The 20,527-nt window shown below is 46.0% G+C and overlaps 1 protein-coding gene and 1 pseudogene across 2 annotated transcripts in view; one reads left to right on the top strand and one right to left on the bottom strand.

Moving 5' to 3' along the window:
- The first annotated feature begins 6,031 nt into the window (after window positions 1-6,031).
- Window positions 6,032-6,561, top strand: LOC127678176 (uncharacterized protein C11orf98 homolog; annotated as a pseudogene).
- A 3,415-nt stretch (window positions 6,562-9,976) lies between these two features.
- Klhl42 (kelch like family member 42) overlaps window positions 9,977-20,527 on the bottom strand; it is a 22,211-nt gene continuing 11,660 nt past the window's right edge. For both annotated transcript variants that reach the window (XM_052175310.1, XM_052175309.1), the window contains 2 exons: window positions 20,249-20,442; window positions 9,977-15,067 (listed from right to left, as the gene is read on the bottom strand). In XM_052175310.1, the coding sequence (XP_052031270.1) occupies window positions 14,616-15,067; window positions 20,249-20,442 (646 nt within the window). In that variant the 3' untranslated portion in view covers window positions 9,977-14,615. The remainder of the gene's footprint in view (window positions 15,068-20,248; window positions 20,443-20,527) is intronic.

Raw genomic sequence — 20,527 nt, 5'->3', positions numbered from 1 at the left:
TTGTCTGGACCAGTGCAGATGACTAAGGAGTCCCAGGAAGGTGAATCACACAGAGTTGATCTGTCCTGTGACTCAAGGCTGAGCTCATGCACCCAGGTGGTGTTGTGAACACAGGCTCCAGAGGTATCAAGTGCCTCCAAACAGAGGAACCAAGCAACACCGCCACCTCACCTCCGCTCCGAAACCGCACTCTGACCCACATGAGTTAGTGCATTTTACTGCACTAGTACACTCTCCGATTTTAGGAGTAGAGAAACTGAGGCTGGGAGAGATTGCCAATGTCCATAGCCAAGTTTGCTCATGACCAGAGAGCACTATCTAGACCACCACAGTACCGCCGGGCCAGAAGCTATAAATGGGAATTTACACGCTCTGAAACATTTGGTTGAACCTCCTTGCATGATTTTTATTATGGTTTCTGTTAATCTGTGTAAGATTTCTGGTGGTAACAGAGCTTTTCAGTGCTTCGTTTCCTCAGTTCAATCATGGGCAAGTTTTATGTCAATTCCATTAAATGAAAAAACCATTAGGGCATCAATGATATGCACCTCTGAATTTGTGAGAGTGTTTCCAGAGAGGATTAACTGAGGAACAGAAAAAAATTAGCTGAGGAAGACCCTCCTTCCTGTAACGTAGGTGACCATCCCACAGGCTGGGGTGGGGCTCTGGTCAAAAACAAAAACAAAAGAAACAAAACAACAACAAAACAAGCAATGATGAGAGAGAGACAAAGAAAGAGAGAGAGAGAGAGAGAGAGAGAGAGAGAGAGAGAGAGCTTCCAGATCCTGAGATATGCAAAGCCAGCCTCACGCTCCTACTGGCCGTTATGATGGAGTCATTATCCTTAAATTGCTTCTTTGGAATATTTATCAGAGAGACAGACAGGAAGGAAGGAAGGAAGGAAGGAAGGAAGGAAGGAAGGAAGAAAAGGAGTAGGAGGGGAAGAGGGAGGATGAGGAAGAGGATGAGGAAGAGGAGGAGGAAGAGGAGGAGGAACGGAAGGATTCATATACATCATTCGCAAACTGGAAACATCCTGAACCTAGTTTTATAGAGAATACACTATTTTTATGGCACTCGAGGCTCTAAAGGAATGAGCTGTGTTCACTCCAGCTACAAAGGCAGTCATAAGTAGTCGAGATTCTCTGGGTCTCTCAAACCCCCCAGAGGAATGACGGAGCCCAGTCGACCACACATGGCCACTGTGGCTAGGCGGCTGGAATTTGCTGGCCAGCTCCTCGACCATGGTTTATGGTTTAGAATAAGCATCCCAGCACAGGCGCGATGCTTGCAGTTCAGATTTTTACCGCTAGGTGGCCGAGAATACTGGCGATACCGTTTAAAGTCTTTCTGGAGAGCTAGCAAACTTTCCCCAGAGGGAGCTGATCCACTTCCAAGTTTATAAAGTTACAATTTTAGGTAAGAACTGTGAGCACCACAGAAACAGGCTTTGATATTTAATCAGAGTGAGAGAATATTAAGCCAACGTAGTAAAACAAAAGTTTGTAACACAAAATCCCACTTCATTGTGGCATTTTGTAAAAGCTAACTCCTATTTTTAAAAGAGGCTGTAACTGGTCTGATGGGGCAAACAGACGTTTTCTGGTGACAATGTTTCAAAGTCTGTGTCATTCGGGTCCAATGTCTGCTGACTGCTGCCGAGTAATCTCCGTTTCACTTTTTCTGACGTTTAAGAGGAAAACTTTAATTTTTTTCTCTCCCATATTCTTTCATTTCCTTTCTTTCTTGTATTTGTGAGGAAATGGTCAGGCCCCAAATGTGGCAGAGATCAGAATCGCTGGCAGCCTTTCCTTCCACAGTTCCTGAGACAGCCTGACCTCGAAGGCCCTCCTAAATGGCCGTGCACTGCTGGGAACCGTGTCCAGGAGAATGGAGGCTGATTTGTTCTGCCTGAGTGACTGTTCCCAGTGACCCATCCCCCCCTTGGCCAATCACGAATGACTTCTTTCTCCAAGAAACTTGTTCTACTCTAATCCTTGGCTTTTTAATCCCTGAACCAGAATAAACTATAACAATAATAATACTTTGGGGTACAGCTGGGGGTAGGGTTGTTATCCAGCATGCATGATGTCTGGGACCCATCCAGTCAGGAGACTCAAAGTAGACATACTTGCGTGTCCTCAAGCATTCCTTTGGGTGCACCTTCCAAACTCTTGCTTGGACTTTTGTGCCCCTGAGAGCCCTGGATGTTAAGAGAATCATTTAATCCCAGTGTTCTGGGCTCTGTCAAACCCAGTTCTTCATGTCTACTCTATCCTGTGATGGACACTTGTGGACTTGGAGACCAAGTGTATAAGAAAAGCTCTTCCTATTTTCCTGCCGAGAGGTGAATGTGCTTTAGGCAAAGGGGCGCCCTCTTGCAGTGACTGAGGATCTTAACACCAGCTTGGATGACACAGCAAGACTCTACCTCAAAAAGATAATAAATAAATAAATAAATAAATAAATAAATAAATAAATAAATAAATAATAAATGAGTTAGAAGACAAATTGACACAGATGTAATCTTTATAAAGAACTAACAAAAGAAAAATAATATCATGCCAGTTTCCCAGACACCCACGGGGGTCTTGTCATCAGTAATGGGGAAGACCCTACCACAGTAAGCAATGCTTGACAAAATCCTTTTAAATTATGTGCTTGTTGCGTGTGTATGGTGGATGTGCACACCACGGTGCAAATGCAGATGTCATCAGACTACAACTTACAGGAACTGAGTTTTCTCCTCCCACCCTCTGGGTCCCTGGGACTGATTTCAAGTTGTCAGGCTCAGGACCAAGAGAGATTACTGGCCAAACCATTCTCTCCCAGGCCTTTGGCAAAATCCTGAATGCAACAAAGTATGCACTTCTCCTGATTTACTGCACAGTAGTTACATTCCTGGAAAAGTCTACATATAGTTACAGTAATTGTAACTATAATAGTAATGGTTGGTACCTATTTGGTTTGTGGTGGTGGTTTTAGGATTTTCTGAAACAGGTTCTCACTTTGTAGCCCTGGAATTAGATAGGCAGACCAGAACCTGGAGTTCACAGAGATCCACCAACTTCTTCTTCCTAAGTGCTGGGATGGTTGGTACGCCACCATGCCCTGCTGGTACCTACTTGTTAAAAAAGACTTAGGTACATGATGGAAAATTCATTTTAAAAGCTTAATAAAAATTATTTTTAAAAAAATTTAGGTACTGTGCCTGGTGATAAAGACCTAGAATCTCATCGCTGAGGAGAATAAGGCAGAAAGTTCACAAGTTTGAGACCAACCTGAGCTACAGGGCACTATCTATCTATCTATCTATCTATCTATCTATCTATCTACCATCTCCTTTTAAAAGACCATAATGATATTTTTAAAAGCCATATATTTCTAACTTTTGCCAACAACTCCTCACAACTTTACATTTTAAATCAGAGACTTGTGAAGGGCTCACCTTCAGCATGAGGTATTCAAGCCAAGCTGTCTTAAATTCAGAGTTCCCATTATCCCTTCTAATTGAATTCTCTATTCTTTTAAAGTTCAAAACAGCCCACCCCAACTCAGGACCAACTTACAGAAAGGGCTGCAGGTTCAAGCACTTTAAAAAAAATTAAAATTTAATTTAAAAAATTTAATTTTAAATTTTTTTTTAAATTTAATTTAATTTTAAAAAATTTCACAACTTCCTCATTCAGCAGTTGCTAAAGGCATAAGTGGCTTCTTAGCATCTAAGAATCATGTTATAGGACTCCTCTGCCTAAATGCCATCGCAGGGTCACCGGCTTCAGTGAGTTTGCTGATGGGATAAAGGCAAGCACCCAAGTCAGCCTCTGTAGCACACACACACACACCACACACACTCACACCACACACACACACACACACACACACACACCACACACTCACACGAACCTTTTGTGAAGAAAATCACCTCCAGCCACCAGCAGCTTGTACTCACTTCCTGTGCAGGCTCCTGCCCCAGATTACTCACCTTCCCGCCCAGCAGCACCTGGAAATCAGCCAGAGATCCAGGTGACATGAGAGGGGTCAGCTCTCTTCCTGGACCACCACTCTGTCGCAGACCCAGGACACTTCCTGGAAATGACACCCTTAAGCTTTTGCTTTCTCTTTGTCTCTGGCACTCAGAGCTATTGTCTCTGACTTTGTGGTTTTGTGTGTGTGTTATGGGGGAGGGGCCCAACTAGTAGCATCAGCCTCAAGCCCCAACGCGGACTCCATTGGCAAGGCAAGGGTAAAATGTGAGCCCGGGTCCCATGGAGCCACCCGGCCCACTGCCCACCATGAGAGGAGCTCCCTCCTGCCACAGTCACAAGCTGAAATGTTTCCCCATGCTTGATGGGTTACATCGGTCGGCAGAAACGTAGTTTACCTGAAAAATGTTTATTGACACTATATTTAAACTGGGTGGTAGTGGGACACACCTTTACTCCTACCACTCAGGAGGCAGAGACAGACAGAATATGAGTTTGAGGCCAACCTGTCTACAGAGAAAGTTCCAGAACAGCAGAAATACTCAGTAAGATCCTGTCTTAAAAAAAAAGAAAAAAGGAAGAGAGAGAAAGGAAGGAAGGAAGGAAGGAAGGAAGGAAGGAAGGAAGGAAGGAAGGAAGGAAGGAAGGAAGGAAAGGAGAAAGGAAGGCAGAAAGACAGACAGACAAAAAAGACTATATTAAGGGAAATAGCTCAGCAGTTAGGAGTTTGTTTGAAGGGCTGGAGAGGTGGGAGCACTGCCTGCTCTTCCAGAGGTTCTGAGTTCAATTCCCAGCAACCACATGGTGGCTCTGTAATGAGGAATACGATGCCCTCTTCTGGTGTGTCTGAAGACAATGACAGTGTATTCACATACATCAAATAAATAAATAAATAAATAAATAAATAAATAAATAAATAAACAAATAAATAAATAAAATATCTTTAAGAGTTTGTTCCAACAGGTTTGGTTCCCAGCAACCATGTCAAGTGGCTCACAATTGCCTGTAGCTCCAGCTGCAGAGAATCTGATGCCCTCTTCTGGACTTTGAGGGAACAGCAGTCATGTGCACACAGGTGCACATAGACATACATCTAAAAAAGAAAACACTATATATTATTTTTCTATAATACAAATTTATGTTTTTTTTTCTTATAATGACTTTTTAAGGCTAGATAAATTGAACACTTATATTTAATTTAGAAAACTCTAAGGAACTTCAAAAAAAGCTTCCAGACTCAACAAATAAGGAGTTAAGGTTAGAGTATTTGGTTAACATGTTTGAGGCCCTGAATTAGACCCCAGGACCTGAAAGACAGCCACATACCTGTAGCAGTGAATTAGTTAAACTGCTTTATGCTACTGATGGGTCACACTTCCAGCCACCCGCCAAAGCCCTCTGGATTCGAGAATGGGCACACATACACACATCGGCTTAAAGACGGTGCCCAATGTGGGGTGCCATCTGTAGCGGTGAATTAGTTAAACCACTTTAGCTCCTGGCAGGTCACATGTGATCATCCACCCAAGAGCTCTCTGGATTTGTGAATGAAAGGCACACATGCAACCAGTTAATTTTGATCTGCCTTGTTTAGCTCAATAGATAGATAGAGATAGATAGATAGATAGATAGATAGATAGATAGATAGATAGATAGATAGATAGATAGATAGATGACAAATATATATATTGCTGGACTTTCCTGGATCCACCAGCTTCTGATTAATGACAGACATTAATTTTATTATAGCTTAGACCCAGCTTACAATATCTCCTAGCTAGCTCATCCAACTTAATTAACCCAACTATACTAGTCCATGTCCTGCCACATGGCTCATTAACATCCCCCCTTTTCTCTCTCCCTCCCCACTGCCTTATGTCTGACCCGATTGTGTCCTGCTGGCAAATCTTCCTACCTACATTTCTCTTCCAGAGACCCTCTCTTAGACTAGAATCCCACCTTTCCTTTCTTGCCCAACTACTGGCCGTCAGCTCCTTATTAAGCCAATCAGCAGCGGGTCCAAGAATGAGCCTCCGACTGTAGCAATGGGACCTCCAGGAGGAATGATCAATTGTCACTGGACCAAGCTGAAAAAGAGGTTGTTCAAGTACCACAGGGTATTAGGCAGGGATCAGTGATGGAAGTGCTAAGTGGTTGGGGCTGTGACCGATGAAGGGCTGACTCTGAAGCACCTCAGTGATGGAAGTGCCAGGTGGTTGGGACTGTGACAGATAAAGGGCTAACTCTGAAGCACCTCCTCAAGAAGTGGGCGTCCAGTGCTGGAGCCAACATCACACTGTCTGGGAAGAAGCACAGGAAACTCTTGCAGCAGATCTGACTCGCCCAGAAAGAAAAGGCAGTCATGGAACTGGAAGTCCCCTCCAAGTCAACCAGGACTAGTCAGCCACAGCCCAAACGACAAAAGATAAAAGCTCCCCAGGGGGTAGATGTGAGCAACATTCCTACCTCTCTACCAGAAGATCCTCAACAGCACCTAGAAAGATTTGGAGGAACTTTGGAGAAAATATTACCATATTTCATTCTCCCAGACACCTCTTCCATAATGGACCCTTGAAGTCCCCTAGAGGTATGTATTGGGAAGGAAGGGGACACAGAGAAAGACTGGAGAGGGCCCTCTCTAGCAATTAACTCCTTTTGTAATAAAGCTTTAGTGTGTTAATAAATAAATAAATAAATAAATAAACCAATCAGCAAGTGAGCAGGTGTATGCTTACAAAATACTTCAGCAGGTTTAATGAACCGTAATAATAATAATACCCAAATCTGGCTGGGACTAAGCTCTCTGCTGGTGCAGAATTGACAATTGAATAATACAAAGACAACCTTCACACAATGTACAAAAAAATGTTATCCTAACACAGATAGATGATAGATAGATAGATAGATAGATGATAGATGATAGATAGATAGATAGATGATAGATAGATAGATAGATAGATAGATAGATAGATAGATAGATAGATAGATGATAGATAGATGATAGATAGATGATAGATGATAGATAGATAGATAGATAGATGATAGATAGATGATATATAGATGATAGATAGATGATAGATAGATGATAGATAGATAGATAGATAGATAGATAGATGATAGATAGATAGATGATAGATAGATAGATGATAGATAGATGATAGATAGATAGACAGATAGATAGATAGATGATAGATAGATGATAGATAGATAGATAGATAGATAGATGATAGATAGATGATTGATAGATAGATAGATAGATAGATAGATAGATAGATAGATAGATGATAGATAGATAGATAGATAGATAGATGATAGATAGATGATAGATGATAGATAGATAGATGATAGATAGATGATTGATAGATAGATAGATAGATGATAGATAGATGATAGATAGATAGATGATAGATAGATAGATGATAGATGATAGATAGATAGATAGATAGATGATAGATAGATAGATAGATAGATGATAGATAGATAGATAGATAGATAGATAGATAGATAGATAGATGCAATAGATGCAACAGACTGATGCTCCGGGGAGGCCAGAAGAGGGCATCAGACCCCTGGAGCTGGAGTTACAGGTGGTTGTGAACCGCCTGAGGAACAGGACCTGGGTCCTCTGTGACAGTGGCACATGCTCTTCACCACTGAGCAACTCTCTAGCTCTTTATCAGCAACCTCCGAGTAGCTCCATTACGGCACACACTTCCAGCCAAGCTAGAGTGTGTGTGTGTGTGTGTGTGTGAGTGTGTGTGAGTGTGTGTGTGTATGTGAGAGTGTGTGTATGTGAGAGTGTGTGTATGTGAGAGTGTGTGCATGTGTGTGTGAGTGTATGTGTGTGAGTGTATGTGTGTGTGTGTATGTGTGTGTATATGTGTGAGTGTGTGTGTATGTGTGTGAGTGTGTGTATGTGAGAGTGTGTATGAGTGTGTATGTGTGAGTGTATGTGTGTGTATGTGTGTGAATGTGTGTGTGTGAGTGTATGTGTGTGTGTGTGTGAGTGTATGTGTGAGTGTGTGTATGTGTGTGTGAGTGTGTGTGTGTGTGTGTGTGTGTGTGTGTGTGAAGGCCTGAGACATCTGGCACCTTAATCTCTTAGTGACAGCTTGTGTTGGTTGAGTTCCTATGACTTGCCAGAAGTCTGCCTGGTGAAGTCAGTAGACTTCGTGGACTTCTGCTCCATTCTGGCTGTGGTTCCATAAGCCAGCAGATAGACTTGTTCCTCTTTCACAAATCAAAGGAGGCCCTAGGAAAGTGGACCACCCAACCCCTACTGCACAGCTGGGAATCGACCAAATAACAAATGCCCAGGCCAGACTTGCTGGTAAGGTCATGCTCTGACACCCACGTGCAGCCAATAGCCAGCAGAGGGCTAGACACAATGGCCTTGAGAACTGTGGAGGCCAAGAATACACAAGAGCAGTCAGGGAAGCAGGGCAGGTCTACATCCTCTGCGGAAGCAAAATAGTGAGACTTCCTTCCTTGGGGCCCTGGAGCCACACAGTGGCAATTGTTTCCACTATAGCAGCACTCCCTAGGACGTGATCTGCCGAGGCCCTGACCGTTTCCCCAAAGTGGATGGAAGGTACAGTACCATCGGGCTGAGGTGGTAGGGGTGAGAGTAGAGAGGACAGACCAGGCAGCCTTTGCTAAGAAAAACCATAAAAGTGACTCAAAGGAAGTTCAAAACACTGGGCTGTACCAACCTGTAGCCTGAAGAACAGCCAGCGTCTGACTGGGCTTTCAGAAGGAGGTCACTTCAAGGCAATGCCAGTGATTCCTCGGCCTCAGCAGAGGTGTCCAGGCTTTCCCCATGGCCACAGGAACATGGATGTTGTATGGGCACAAGGTTGCTCTCCAGCCATAGGACATATTGCTACAAAGCAGAGCCATGGGTTCCCACCCAGTCCGGCTGACAATTCTCCACAGGGGAAGAAAATATTTATATTTGTTTATATTTACCTCTTAACGTGAACAAAAATAAAATCTATTCATCCCAGACAGGACCCTAAACACACACCAGAGAAACAATTCCACCTAGACACGGTAAACCAGGGAGCTCCTTACTGAAGTAGATTGCAGAATCGTGGGGACTAGAGTTACTCACAAAAGCTGCACGGCTTGCAGGTAGCTCCACTAAAGAGCTTCCTCTCCCCTCTGTTTGCCATCTTTCTCCTCTGGGAGAAGCCTCCAGAGTCTTGTACTATCCTTCTGAGTTTTGGGACCAGGGGGCTAATTCTGATGGCTAAGAGTTCCTGGTGTATGGTCTGAAGAGATGGCTCAGTGGTTAAGAGCACTGGCTGCTCTTCCAGAAGTCTTGAGTTCAATTCCCAACAACCACCTTGTAGCTCACAACCATCTGGAATGGAATCTGATGGTTAATTGCTCATTCATAGATTGTCAGAACCTAATAACCACCTATGAGGATCTGATTTCCCTAACATCCCTGGACCTGGGAGTCTGTGACTCACACCGTAGCTGCCACAGATGCTCCCCCCACAGAGCCAGGAATAAGGGTGGGCATACCAAGTAGTGTCTTTTAAATATGCACATTCTGTTTCCATGAAGCAAACAGAAGCTGCTCAGAAAGGGACTGACCAGGCTTGTGGCTAAAGTTGCAATTAAATCAATACAAAAGCAAGGAACTGTGTATTGTGTGTTTCCACTTTCCTGGGATGGGGGGAGAAGGATGTCAGGAACAGAGCGGCATCACACGATGGTGCGGCTCACCAGTCAGGCGGACAGAGATGGGCACAGCACACTGGCCAGCTAACACAGAGGCACCACAGATGGTGCAGCTCACCAGCCAAGCTGACTCTGGTCAGGATTCCAGGGACTCAAAGACACATGGGGGCTGAAGGCTGACCCAGAAATCCTTAGACTTCAGCCCCTCCCAGATTCCCAGCAGAAGGCCACAGACCTCCTCCTCTTGGAACACTAACCACATGGTTCCAAGTTTTGTTCATCACACATACATCAAAAGCTGGTTGAGAACTATTTTATTTAAAAACATTTCCTTCCATACTCAAAAGAAACAACATGAACACAGCTCTGTGGTTCACAGGTGTTGGATGCATAAATACTGTTATGGATATGAGACAATGCTGATGTGTGTATTTATGCCACACTCCAAACTACAGACTCAGTACAATCTTTCAAACAAAGAAAGTGTCAGTCATAACAGAATACAACTTGAAGATTTTCCTTTTCCATAAAAATAACTAGGTAAGAAAACACTGGAGGGACAGAGAAATGTCCCACCCTGAAGTGATACAACAAATCACATTTTCCTTTGCTTTGCCAGTGACAAGCTATGGAAAGCACCAACCAGCCCTACAGAAACACTGAGCACCCTGGGCTCTTCAGAATGGACCCTCTTTTTCACTTCACGGGCTCCCGTAGGAATGGCTGAATATGGCAATGTCAAGTGGCAGCTGGCAGTCACTATGTATTTCCTGTTGTGTTCCCAAACTAACAAAAGTGAGAAGCAAACGTGTGTACTAAACCTAGGGTGGAAACCACTGGACAGTCATCAGCAAGGCAAACTCAACCAACCTCGGTGGCAAGGCAGCATTGCTGAGTTCTTCCACGGGAATGTTTTAAAGGCAAAGGCGTAACTGTACCAGCACTGAGCCTGCTCCTGCCAAATCGTTACCTGCTCTCCCTCCTCCTTCATTAGAACCATCTGCGGGGCTACCGTGCTGAGTGAGTTCTAAATAAAACATATTCCACAATGTTTCTGTGTTTTCACAAACTGCAAAGTGCAAGGATTATAAAAGGTAATTAACTTTAAAATAAAAACACACACACACACACACACACACACAGTTTAAAACAAAACATGAAACACGGGATATGATATCAGATTTAAGGACAAACAAGCTACCTGGGTTATTACTGAATCTCAAGGCAGTGGGCAGATTGGGCCACCAGACTGAGCCCGGTGTACCTGACAAAAGTGGGCAACTCTGACTACACCGTGGCTGAAAGGCGAGCACTGTCCCAGGGACAGTGGCTTAGTCAGTGTACCCAGGCTAAGCTCTGCCTCACACCAACACTTAATGTTTCTGGTCACCAAAGAATGGAATTGATGTAGCTCACTGCTTCCAGAGTTCGAAGCTCCCTTCATACAGACTATCTCTGAAGCAGGGGCGGGAGCTGGCATTCACTTCACTCTGGTAGGCTGGCAGGGATGTTTGGTAGCACTGATTGACAGGTCTCCTGAGAGCAAACCCTGACAAAGTGAGTGTACTCACAGACTCCACACTCCTGTGAAAGGACAAGCCAGCCTTCGGCATGATCCCTTTGCCCTGCAGTTCCTCAGGTCGCAGGGCTTAAACTAAGCTCACTAAACACCTTGACAAAGACATCAGAGCCCCTACTATTTACCTCTTTGGCCAAACAGGCTTGTAACTTTACCTGGAAATAGGAGGACTGCATCCCAATGTTCTATAAACAACTGTTTATTAAAAAGAAACATTTTTCTCTGTTCTCCCAGTATAGAGCTACAGTATCCTCTCCTTCCCTTGGCTTGAATGGAAACCTAAGGCATTTAAGATTGCTTGGATTCTTGGCTTTAGAAACAACAGAAAACAGCAGGGTCAAAGTCTCTTTGGTTTCGCGCTTCATCTTAAGCCTTTTGTGTTTCTTGCCAGCATCCCAGGCCTTTTGGTTCCTAGACAATATGTCTTAGCTCAGACTGCAGAAGTTCTGGGTTCTACATAGTCATCTCAGAACCTTCCTGGTGCCAAGGGGAGACGTAGTACTACCCCTCGGAGCAGGAGTGCGCTCTTGGCAGGCAGCTCCCACACGGGCTCCCACACACTTCCTGCCTCCGGGTGGGAGTCAGAACCCCTCGGAATCTCTGCGGGTGGGTGTGTAAGGCAACAGAGAATGGGGAGAAATACAAAGTATCACATAAGGAGTTGCCTGAGGAACTGAAGGTTTCGAAAGGAACACTATCCTCCTGGCCGAAGTCTGCACTGGCACCAGTGGAACTCCAAGTGCTCTCAGAGCGCCCAGACAGGTAAAAGGCACAGATGGGCAGATGTCATAAAACCCATCCCGTTCTGTGACATGACTCTTCTCCAAGCACGGCTGGCAGCAAGAACGACAAACTTCTGTCGGGAGTCTGTGCGTCTAAACCCTCAGAGCCATATACTGCACACCGGCTACAAGTCAAGTCTGGGGTGAGAGCTTCGAGGGTGTCAGTGTTAGAGCTTCATTTGGTCCAAGAATCTAGTTGCTGGCTTTAGTAAATATGTCCACAGATGGCCATCAGGAAGAGACCTAGTCAACAGGTAGACACCATGATGTGCTTTTAAGATGCGTTTTCTCACAAGATAATTGCCCATCTTTGTCAACTACTAATTCAACTGCCAGTTTCCTCTGAATATTGAGGACTAGGCTGCATAAAAATGAAATCCATAGCAACAAACATAACTTAGATTTTAAAGTGCAGTAACAAAATTATAGACTCCCCACAATTCAATACTACAATTAATATAAATTAAATCTATTATATAAGTACCATTTTGGTGAAGATTTTAGCTCAGAGTTTTTGTTTGTTTGTTTGTTTGTTTGTTTGTTTTTAAGAACCCAGCAAAACAGTTTAAAACCTATTCATAAAGGCAGGCATGGTAGCAAGAGGCCGAGGTGAGAGATTCTCCAGTTTGGAGTTATCCTGGATTGTAAGGCAATACCCTGTCTTAGAGAAAGAAAAAAAGCTGGGGTAGGGGGAGAAACCGACTCAGTGTTCGAAAACAGACTTGGCTTGGGAATGGCCTGTAAGCTTCCAAGGGCATTATAAGCAGGTTGATTGGATACTGGTAGATTTCATGACAAGACTCTAAGAACTGTCACCATGTCCCAAATAAATACTAACAGAGCTTCTAAAACAGTCGTGCAAATAAGAGTTTTATAACTAGGCTCTAAGGCTGTATTAGAGGCATGGCTGTAAAGAGACCCTGAAGTGACTCCCTCATGACACTGAAGACCCACTGGGGGGTCGGTTTCCCCTCCCCCATGCCCAGCCACCAAGGAATGAAGCCCGTACAAAGAACCAGGAAGAATCTGCCTGTAATTCTGGTTTTCTATAGAGCTTTCTGGTGCAGAGACGGGATAAGGCTCCTCTAGCTGACTCCGTTACTAGATAGCAGCTGGTTGCAACAAATTCTCTTCAATCAAAATTCCCGTAGGTGAGGACCTTGCTGCTGCTGCTACAAGTGCTGGAGATTAAACCTGAGGCCTCTTGTGCACACTAAGTGGGCCCTTGAGTCTTTTAAGAAACACAGACCCATGATTGGCAGGTCCTTCAGCTATTCACTGCTGTTGGCAGGAGAGCTGTGAGGCCAGCACCTCACCTCAGTTCAGAAGCGCTGGCAGAGGCCATCCATAAAGAATATCTCCCCTACTTTCTAGCACACATCAGCTACATCCATCCTTCCCTCAAAAAGGCAAAACACTGCAACACGTCTAAGGCTAAGATCAAGCTAGGAGGAAACCTCGTGTAAATGTGCAAACGTAGTGTTTGTTTGTTTGTTTTGCCTTGAAACAAGAACTAAGCCAAATACATTCAATAAAAGTAACTCAGAAAGGAATCTTTCCTTATGCAGTACTCCCCCTCGTTTAAGACTCAATTTATAAAATGTTTATAGCAATCTTCTATAAACAAAAACCTCATAGTGCAGCTGTGGTGACCCATGCAGAACCTCATTTGCCACACATGGGATAAGAGGTTCACTAGTCTACTTCAGACAGCATTCTCAACTGCACAAAGACTGGGAAAGCGGCCAAGAATGTGCTTATCCACGTTTGGGGATGGACTGGGTGCTTGTGGGGATTCTCCGTCTGGCTCTGTCCTTGCAGCAGGCAAGGCGCCCATAGGTTGTGGGCCCCAAGGTCAGCTACAAAGTAGCTAACACGGCATCAGGAACTTACTTAGAACATTAAGATACATTTTAAAAGGTAACTCAAGTGTGCACAAAGTTTATAAATGATAACATGATGTCTAAATGTCAAAAGGTCAGACACACCTGTTGGTTTCTGAAAGCAAATGCATGATAAAATGTCTGCCCAGAGAGACGGGTGACAGGGGAGCCGGGAGACTAAGGAGGGGGATGGATCCTAATGCTTGTCACATAAACTGATCGCCAAAAGGAAGTCCCCACTGAGGAGATCTCAGGTGACCTGAAGAAAGAGAATTTTTAGAGTCGTCTTTTCTGGGACTATCATGAGGCCCTGGATTCCACTTCCAGCAGGAAACACACAGAATGAAAACATTACTATCAGGTTAGCTACTGACCTTAGCCGTACAAAGCAGACCCTAGTAGTCTACTTTTTAATGGTGGGTTTTCGTTGTTGGCCCAAGATTGTTAGGTTTGGATGAATACTTATCATCGTGACATTTGTTCCCATGATACAAAAAACAATCTGGAAAGAATAGGGTTGGTCTCTCTACCCCAAGTCTTCAAGTAATTAGTTCAAGAAGCTTATTTACAGCTGAGCCACCTACAAATGTGACCCACGTCAGCACACTTTGTCCCTTCAGGAATCAGTATTTCAAAGACTTGACTTCTTTTAACCCCTTGAACCAGATTTTTCTTTTAAATGCTGTTGAATCAGTCAGGTCTCTGCTTTATTGGGCAGATAGAGAGAGGAGATCAACAAGTTATGCCCGAAGGCTGGGAACCGCCGGAAGGCTTCCCAGCTGTCGGCGAAGATGTTGTACTTGAGAAACACTCGGTGCTCCAAGCTGGTGGACAGGGTGACGTCCCTGCTCATGATGTAGATGCCATCATTGTGCAGTGCGCACGTCAAGTTCAGGCCCGATTTGGACGTGTTCTCCTTCAGGTAGAGCCACTGCCGAGTGACCGTGTTGTAGGACTGCACGGTGAGCATGTCCTCGCTCTGGCTGCTCCTGCGGTTGGGCCCCAGCTCATGGAGACAGCCACCCACGATGTAGATGGTCTCCTCCACGGACACCATCTGCTGCTTGCGGATGTGCACGTCACAGGTCTCAAACAGCGTCCAGAGGTCAGCGGACGGGCAGTACTGCAGGATGTTCATGTTGCGATCTGAAAGGCACAAAGAGGCCGGGTGACACCACCGGGGCAGTGAGGAGGCATCCTCACTGTGGCTGTGGACAGCTGAAGCTCACTTAGAGAGGCAGGGGATAGAGAAATGGTTTTCTGAGAAGATGGGGCAGAGGTTATCTGGATTCTCCCTGACTCCCTTTCTCCCAGACACTCCCTTCTTGGGAGAACCACAAAGCCAGAAGCCAGGCACCGTGGCTCACACCTATGATGCCAGCGCTGGGAAAGCCTAAACAGGAGACTCTTGAGTTGAGGGCGCCTGGAAAGGGGCAGCTTTGATTTGAACACAACTTGTAGATACTGCTTTAGACGGATGGCTATGCCGAGACCTGTACCTCAGAGCAAGACCCGTGTCCTCTGAGGGAAGAGTTAACCTCAGCAAGCCCTGACTGCAGCCCGCCTGGGGGCGCCCTCATGCCACTATATCAGATTCTGTGCTTAAATGAGGTTCAGGGGTTTGAATCCCAGTGACCTACACTGCCTTACACAAAGTGAAAAACCCGCATTGTAAAATGTGTTCCTCAATAAAATGGTGATACATCTACCTGGACATCCAGAGGCGCTCTAGGCAGGTGTCCTACCTGATTAGACTTGAACAAACAGGATTCACAGCACTGAAACAGTGCTGCCTGCTCCGGGAGGGGGATGGGGAGGCGCTGTGCAACCCTTAGAACACCTCACATGGTATCGCTCTCCACGGTCCTGCCTGCCTGAGCAGCCTGTCCTGCCCTGCAACCCCCTAAGTCACCAGATCACCATAAAGCCCAACAGCCTCAGCCTCTCAGACAGCTAGAGAATGCCTGACTACACAGAAGATGGGTCCAGGCCCCTGCCCCCTGTGTCTTGGCAAACCCTAAACCATACCAAAACCCAACAGTCCCCAAAACAGGTTTTCAGGGTCAGGAGACACAAGAAAGCCTTCGCTCTGCAGATTCACTCACAGACCTACCTCCCAAATGCAGCACTCCAGACACATCCAAAGGCCCCACCTCCGGCCCACTCATGGTCATGTGGACAACAATCAGGACCGGTGAAAGCCTTCTCTGTCTTTTTTTTTTTTTTTTTTTTTTTTTTAACTAATAACTACTTTCTTTGAGGAAAAGTATAGCCTCCTTTTTTCAAAGGAAAAAAAAAAAAAAAAGCCTGTCTTACCGTCTACTTGGGAGGCTAAGGTAAGAGGATTTCAAGTTCAAGGTTTGCCTGTGCTACCAAGTGGGTTCAAATCTGCCTAGGCTGCACAGTGAGATTCTGCCTGTACCTGTGCAAAGAAGGCCAGGTGTGCAGAGTACTCGCTAGTGTGCACGAGGACCTGGTAAGGCTCCCGACACTGCAAAATAAGGAAAACAGAAAATAACGCCGGGAGGTTGCACACGCAAGGCATCGCTTTTCTCTTTAAACTGATTTTTAAAACATTCTCTTCTCTAGGAAAGCATAAATGGTCTCAGCTACAGGGCGGGGGTGGGGGGAGTAAAGTTATTAGCAATCCCTCAAAAGAACAAAAGCTGTGAGCTGTGATCAAGCAAACAGCTCAGGGTCTGGAGCCAGCAATGGACCAGCCCATAGCAACAGACCCTCCCATAGCAACAGACCCTCCTATAGTAACAGACTCACCTACTGCAATGGACCCACAACAACAGAGTGACCCTCCCACAGCAAAGGATCCACCCATAGCAACAGACCCTCCCATAGCAACAGACCCTCCTATAGTAACAGACTCACCTACTGCAATGGACCCACAACAACAGAGTGACCCTCCCACAGCAATGGATCCACCCATAGCAACAGACCCTCCCACAGCAACGGGCCCTCCCACAGCAACGGGCCCTCTCAGAGCAACAGACCCTCCCACAGCAACAGACCCTCCCACAGCAACAGACCCTCCCACAGCAACAGACCCTCCCACAACAGGTGGAAAGCCATCCAACCCACCCGTGCCCACCCACAGCCTACCTGTAGCTACACAGAAAGAGCTCTGCAGTCAGGCCGGGCATGGTAGTCTGCATCTATAATCATAGCGCTCAGAGGCTGAGGAAGGATTGCAAACTCAAGGCCAGCCTTGGCTTCAAAGTAAGACCTTGTCTAAGAAAGGCAGGTGCAGACAGAAAGACAAGCCCCAGAGCTAAGTCTGACTCCAAGCCAGCAGGGAATGGAGCAGGTTCTTAGGGCATGCGGGTCCCTGTACCCACAAGCTTCCCTGCCCTAGGGAACTGCCTTTCTGATCATCTTGCAGGTCTGCATGCATCTTTTGGAGATGAGATGACAAGGTCACTCTAGAAGATAGACAAGGTTGGTTAACTACACAGGACACCTGGCTGGGTCACCCCAGCAAGCTCCTCTCCTTGGACCAACACCCTAGAGGTCTTCTTGGATCTTCTGTTGCAAACTCCCTTCCCCGCTTCCCTGAGCACCTGCTCGGGCAGCTGGCAAGCAGTCTGACTTGGTGAAACAATCTTTGGATCTTTACATTTAAAACAGATTCTTTGTTTTTGTTGGGTTTTTGTTTTGTTTTGTTTTGTTTTTGATTTTGGGGACATCTCATTCTCCTGTCTGCATTCAGCTGACCTGGAACTCACTATATAGTCCAGGATAGCCTCAAAGTTGCAGCAATCCTCCTGCCTTAACTTTCCAAGTGATAAGAATACAGGGATGGGCAACTATCTAGTCTCCATCTCTCTATTGCCTGACAACTAAAACAACCAAAATCTATTATAAAAGTCATGAGCCAGCAGTGGGTGTGGTGATGCATGCCTTCCATCCAGAGGCGGGGAGGGGGGGGGTCTAAGAGTTGGGCTATACAGCAAGTTCCTAGGCAGTCAAGGCTACACAACAGAGAGACCACGCATCATAACCAAAACAAACAGAAAAAGAAACAAAAAGTCACAAAACGTTATCTACTGAATTTTAAAAATCTCATCTAAGAAGTCAACAGGATGAGAATCCAACTCAAGTCTGGTTTTTCTTTTTGTTTTTGTTTTTGTTTTTGTCTGTTTTCTCCCAAACAATTGGGAAGAGCTGTTTGTAATGAGAACTACAGGAACTATCGGGGAGTGCTGGAAAAGCCAGACTAGAGAAGGGCTAGAGAGGACATCCAGTGCCCAACCCGCTCAGCTCAGAACACAAACACTCATCTAGTCCACCTCTGACCGCACAGAATGGTCTCTGGCATGGAGAATCCAGGATGGACATCACCCTGGGTGGCCCAAGTGAAGAAGGCACGCTAGTGGTGGCTGTGAAGCTCAAAACACACAAGAAGGGTTTTCCAGGTCAAATCTACAACCTGTTCACTCAGCCAAGGTCATGGAAGAGCCAGGAAATCTACCAGCAGAACAGTGCTACCGGCAGGAGCTGCTGACTCCTGCGTGGACGAGAAGCCGGAACCCAAGCGTGTGTCCTGTCGGACAGGGTGTATTCTGAATAGTTAGCTGAGACACGGTGGTGGCTCATTCATAGAATCCCACCCAGCACCTAGAGGCTCAGGCAAGAGGACTGGGCTACAGAGTCTACACCATAGGCTGCACAAGGGTAAGACCTGGCCTTAAAACACAGAGCACTCGCCTGAAAGGAGAAATGTCTGTAGGCAAACAACCTAGCTAGTTACTTTCCTAGAAAAACAGAAACAAGGATGTAGGATTCAGGCATGTCAGATGCGTGCATGGCTGTCTAAACATGTGAAATCAATCGATGCTATGCCCTAAGACCCAGTGCAAATGATACAAATCACTAGCAAAGGCAAATTACCTTGATTCCCAGTGGGGGCCACTGGGAAGTAACAGCATTTGAGGAAGAAAACAGCCCACAGCTTCCATCACGCTCCTCCCTCTGCTGCTGCCTCTTCTCAGAGGTACAAATATACAGGCCAGCTGCAGAGAGTAGAGCCCCCCACCCACCCAAAGCAGGTCCACATCCCCAACCTCAGCACTCACCACAGAGTCTTCATTTGAAAACAAATCTGTGGCTGTATACGTAAATACACTAAACAGAAATGGTTCTGGATCTCAAACCCAGCTGCAAGCTATATTATCGGCAGAGACTCACAGGACTCACAGGAGAAGCCACATGAAGACAGGCAGACATGTATGAGGAAGCCACCAGAGAATGAAGGCTGGGGAAGACTAGAACCTTTAGAGTTCCTTGCTGAGAGCTTTCTCTTTCTTCCTCTTGCTCTACCATCTCCCAGGCTGACTCCCGTACCCCCCCAGTGCTAGGATGACAGGAGTGCATGGTCACACCCAGCTGTGAGTCGCCTATCTGAATGCTATACTGGTGTCTGACATTTTCACAGTTGTATGTGTTCCTTGCAGACCCAGAATCTCCCTTGTGCAGCGATTGGCAAGGCTAGCAAGCTCTGTCTGCCCCTGCATGCCAAACACACAAGCAACTCCACAAGTCCAGTTGTTCCTCTCCTTCAGCTGTGGGCTCTGCATACCAGACACACCAGACGCAGAAGTAAATGCCCTTGGCCAAGAGACCCCTTGGTGGCAGCCTCCTCAAGGGAGGCAAAGAGAAAGAAGGACACAGCTCTTCCCTGCACCCAGCAACATCCCCCTCACACAGCCATGAAACTCTCTAGCCTGATGCCTGGGATCTCTCTGCTATGCACAGAAGCACTGAATTTGGGGGCTGTCTTTCTCCACCCTACTCCTGTCCACCACACAGACATGCCTGTGCAGACGGTAGGACAGGGGTTACCGTCTGGTCTAAAGAGTTCTCTTGTGCTCACATCTTTCCGCCCTGGGCTACAGGGTCTCTATCTGGTAAAGCAAAGGCCAGACTTAGCTCTGGCATGGCACTGGTGGTTCGGTTTAACTCTTGAGAGGGAGAAGGAGACTTAGTCTACCCATCTTTCCCAAGCTGTCCTCCAGTATGGGCAGGTTCCAGGCGCTGACCATAAGGCTGGATTTCTAGAAGCACAAAGGACATTCATAATCCTTCATAATTCCCAATTCCCTCTTCCATATGAACAATGTCAATGCTCAAGTAAGTCCATCAGAGGTCCTTCTGCCTAACCCATCATGCTTCAGGGCTCACATCTTTAAGGAAGGGAAGAATATAGCATCTGATACATAAAATCACACTCAGATACATAGCTTCTTCTGCCCAGTCCTGCCCGGGCCAGGCCACTGCAGCTTATGCCAAAGCAGCCGACCCCCGCCACTCACTCACCTCGGGTGGTATATCCACCAATGACATAAATCTTCCCCTTGCACTCGCAGGCAGAGAACTCTGCCAGAGGGTTTGGCAGGGGAGCCACAAAATTCCACGCATCTTGCTCGGGGTTGTAGCACTCCACGTTAGAAACGGCCTGCCCGCCAATGGCGTAGAGCTTTGAATTGACCGCCACAAGTTTGAAGTTAGATCTGAAAGAAAGACACAGGCCACAAGGTCAGTTCTGGCCGTGGCATGGGAGGAAAGCTCTCCAGCAGAAGGTGTTGTGCGGTATTC

The sequence above is a fragment of the Apodemus sylvaticus genome, chromosome 2, assembly GCF_947179515.1.
Source record: "Apodemus sylvaticus chromosome 2, mApoSyl1.1, whole genome shotgun sequence".
Lineage (NCBI taxonomy): Eukaryota > Metazoa > Chordata > Mammalia > Rodentia > Muridae > Apodemus > Apodemus sylvaticus.
The sequence above is the reverse complement of the archived record's forward strand: the minus strand, read 5'-3'. Positions and strand labels throughout refer to the sequence as shown.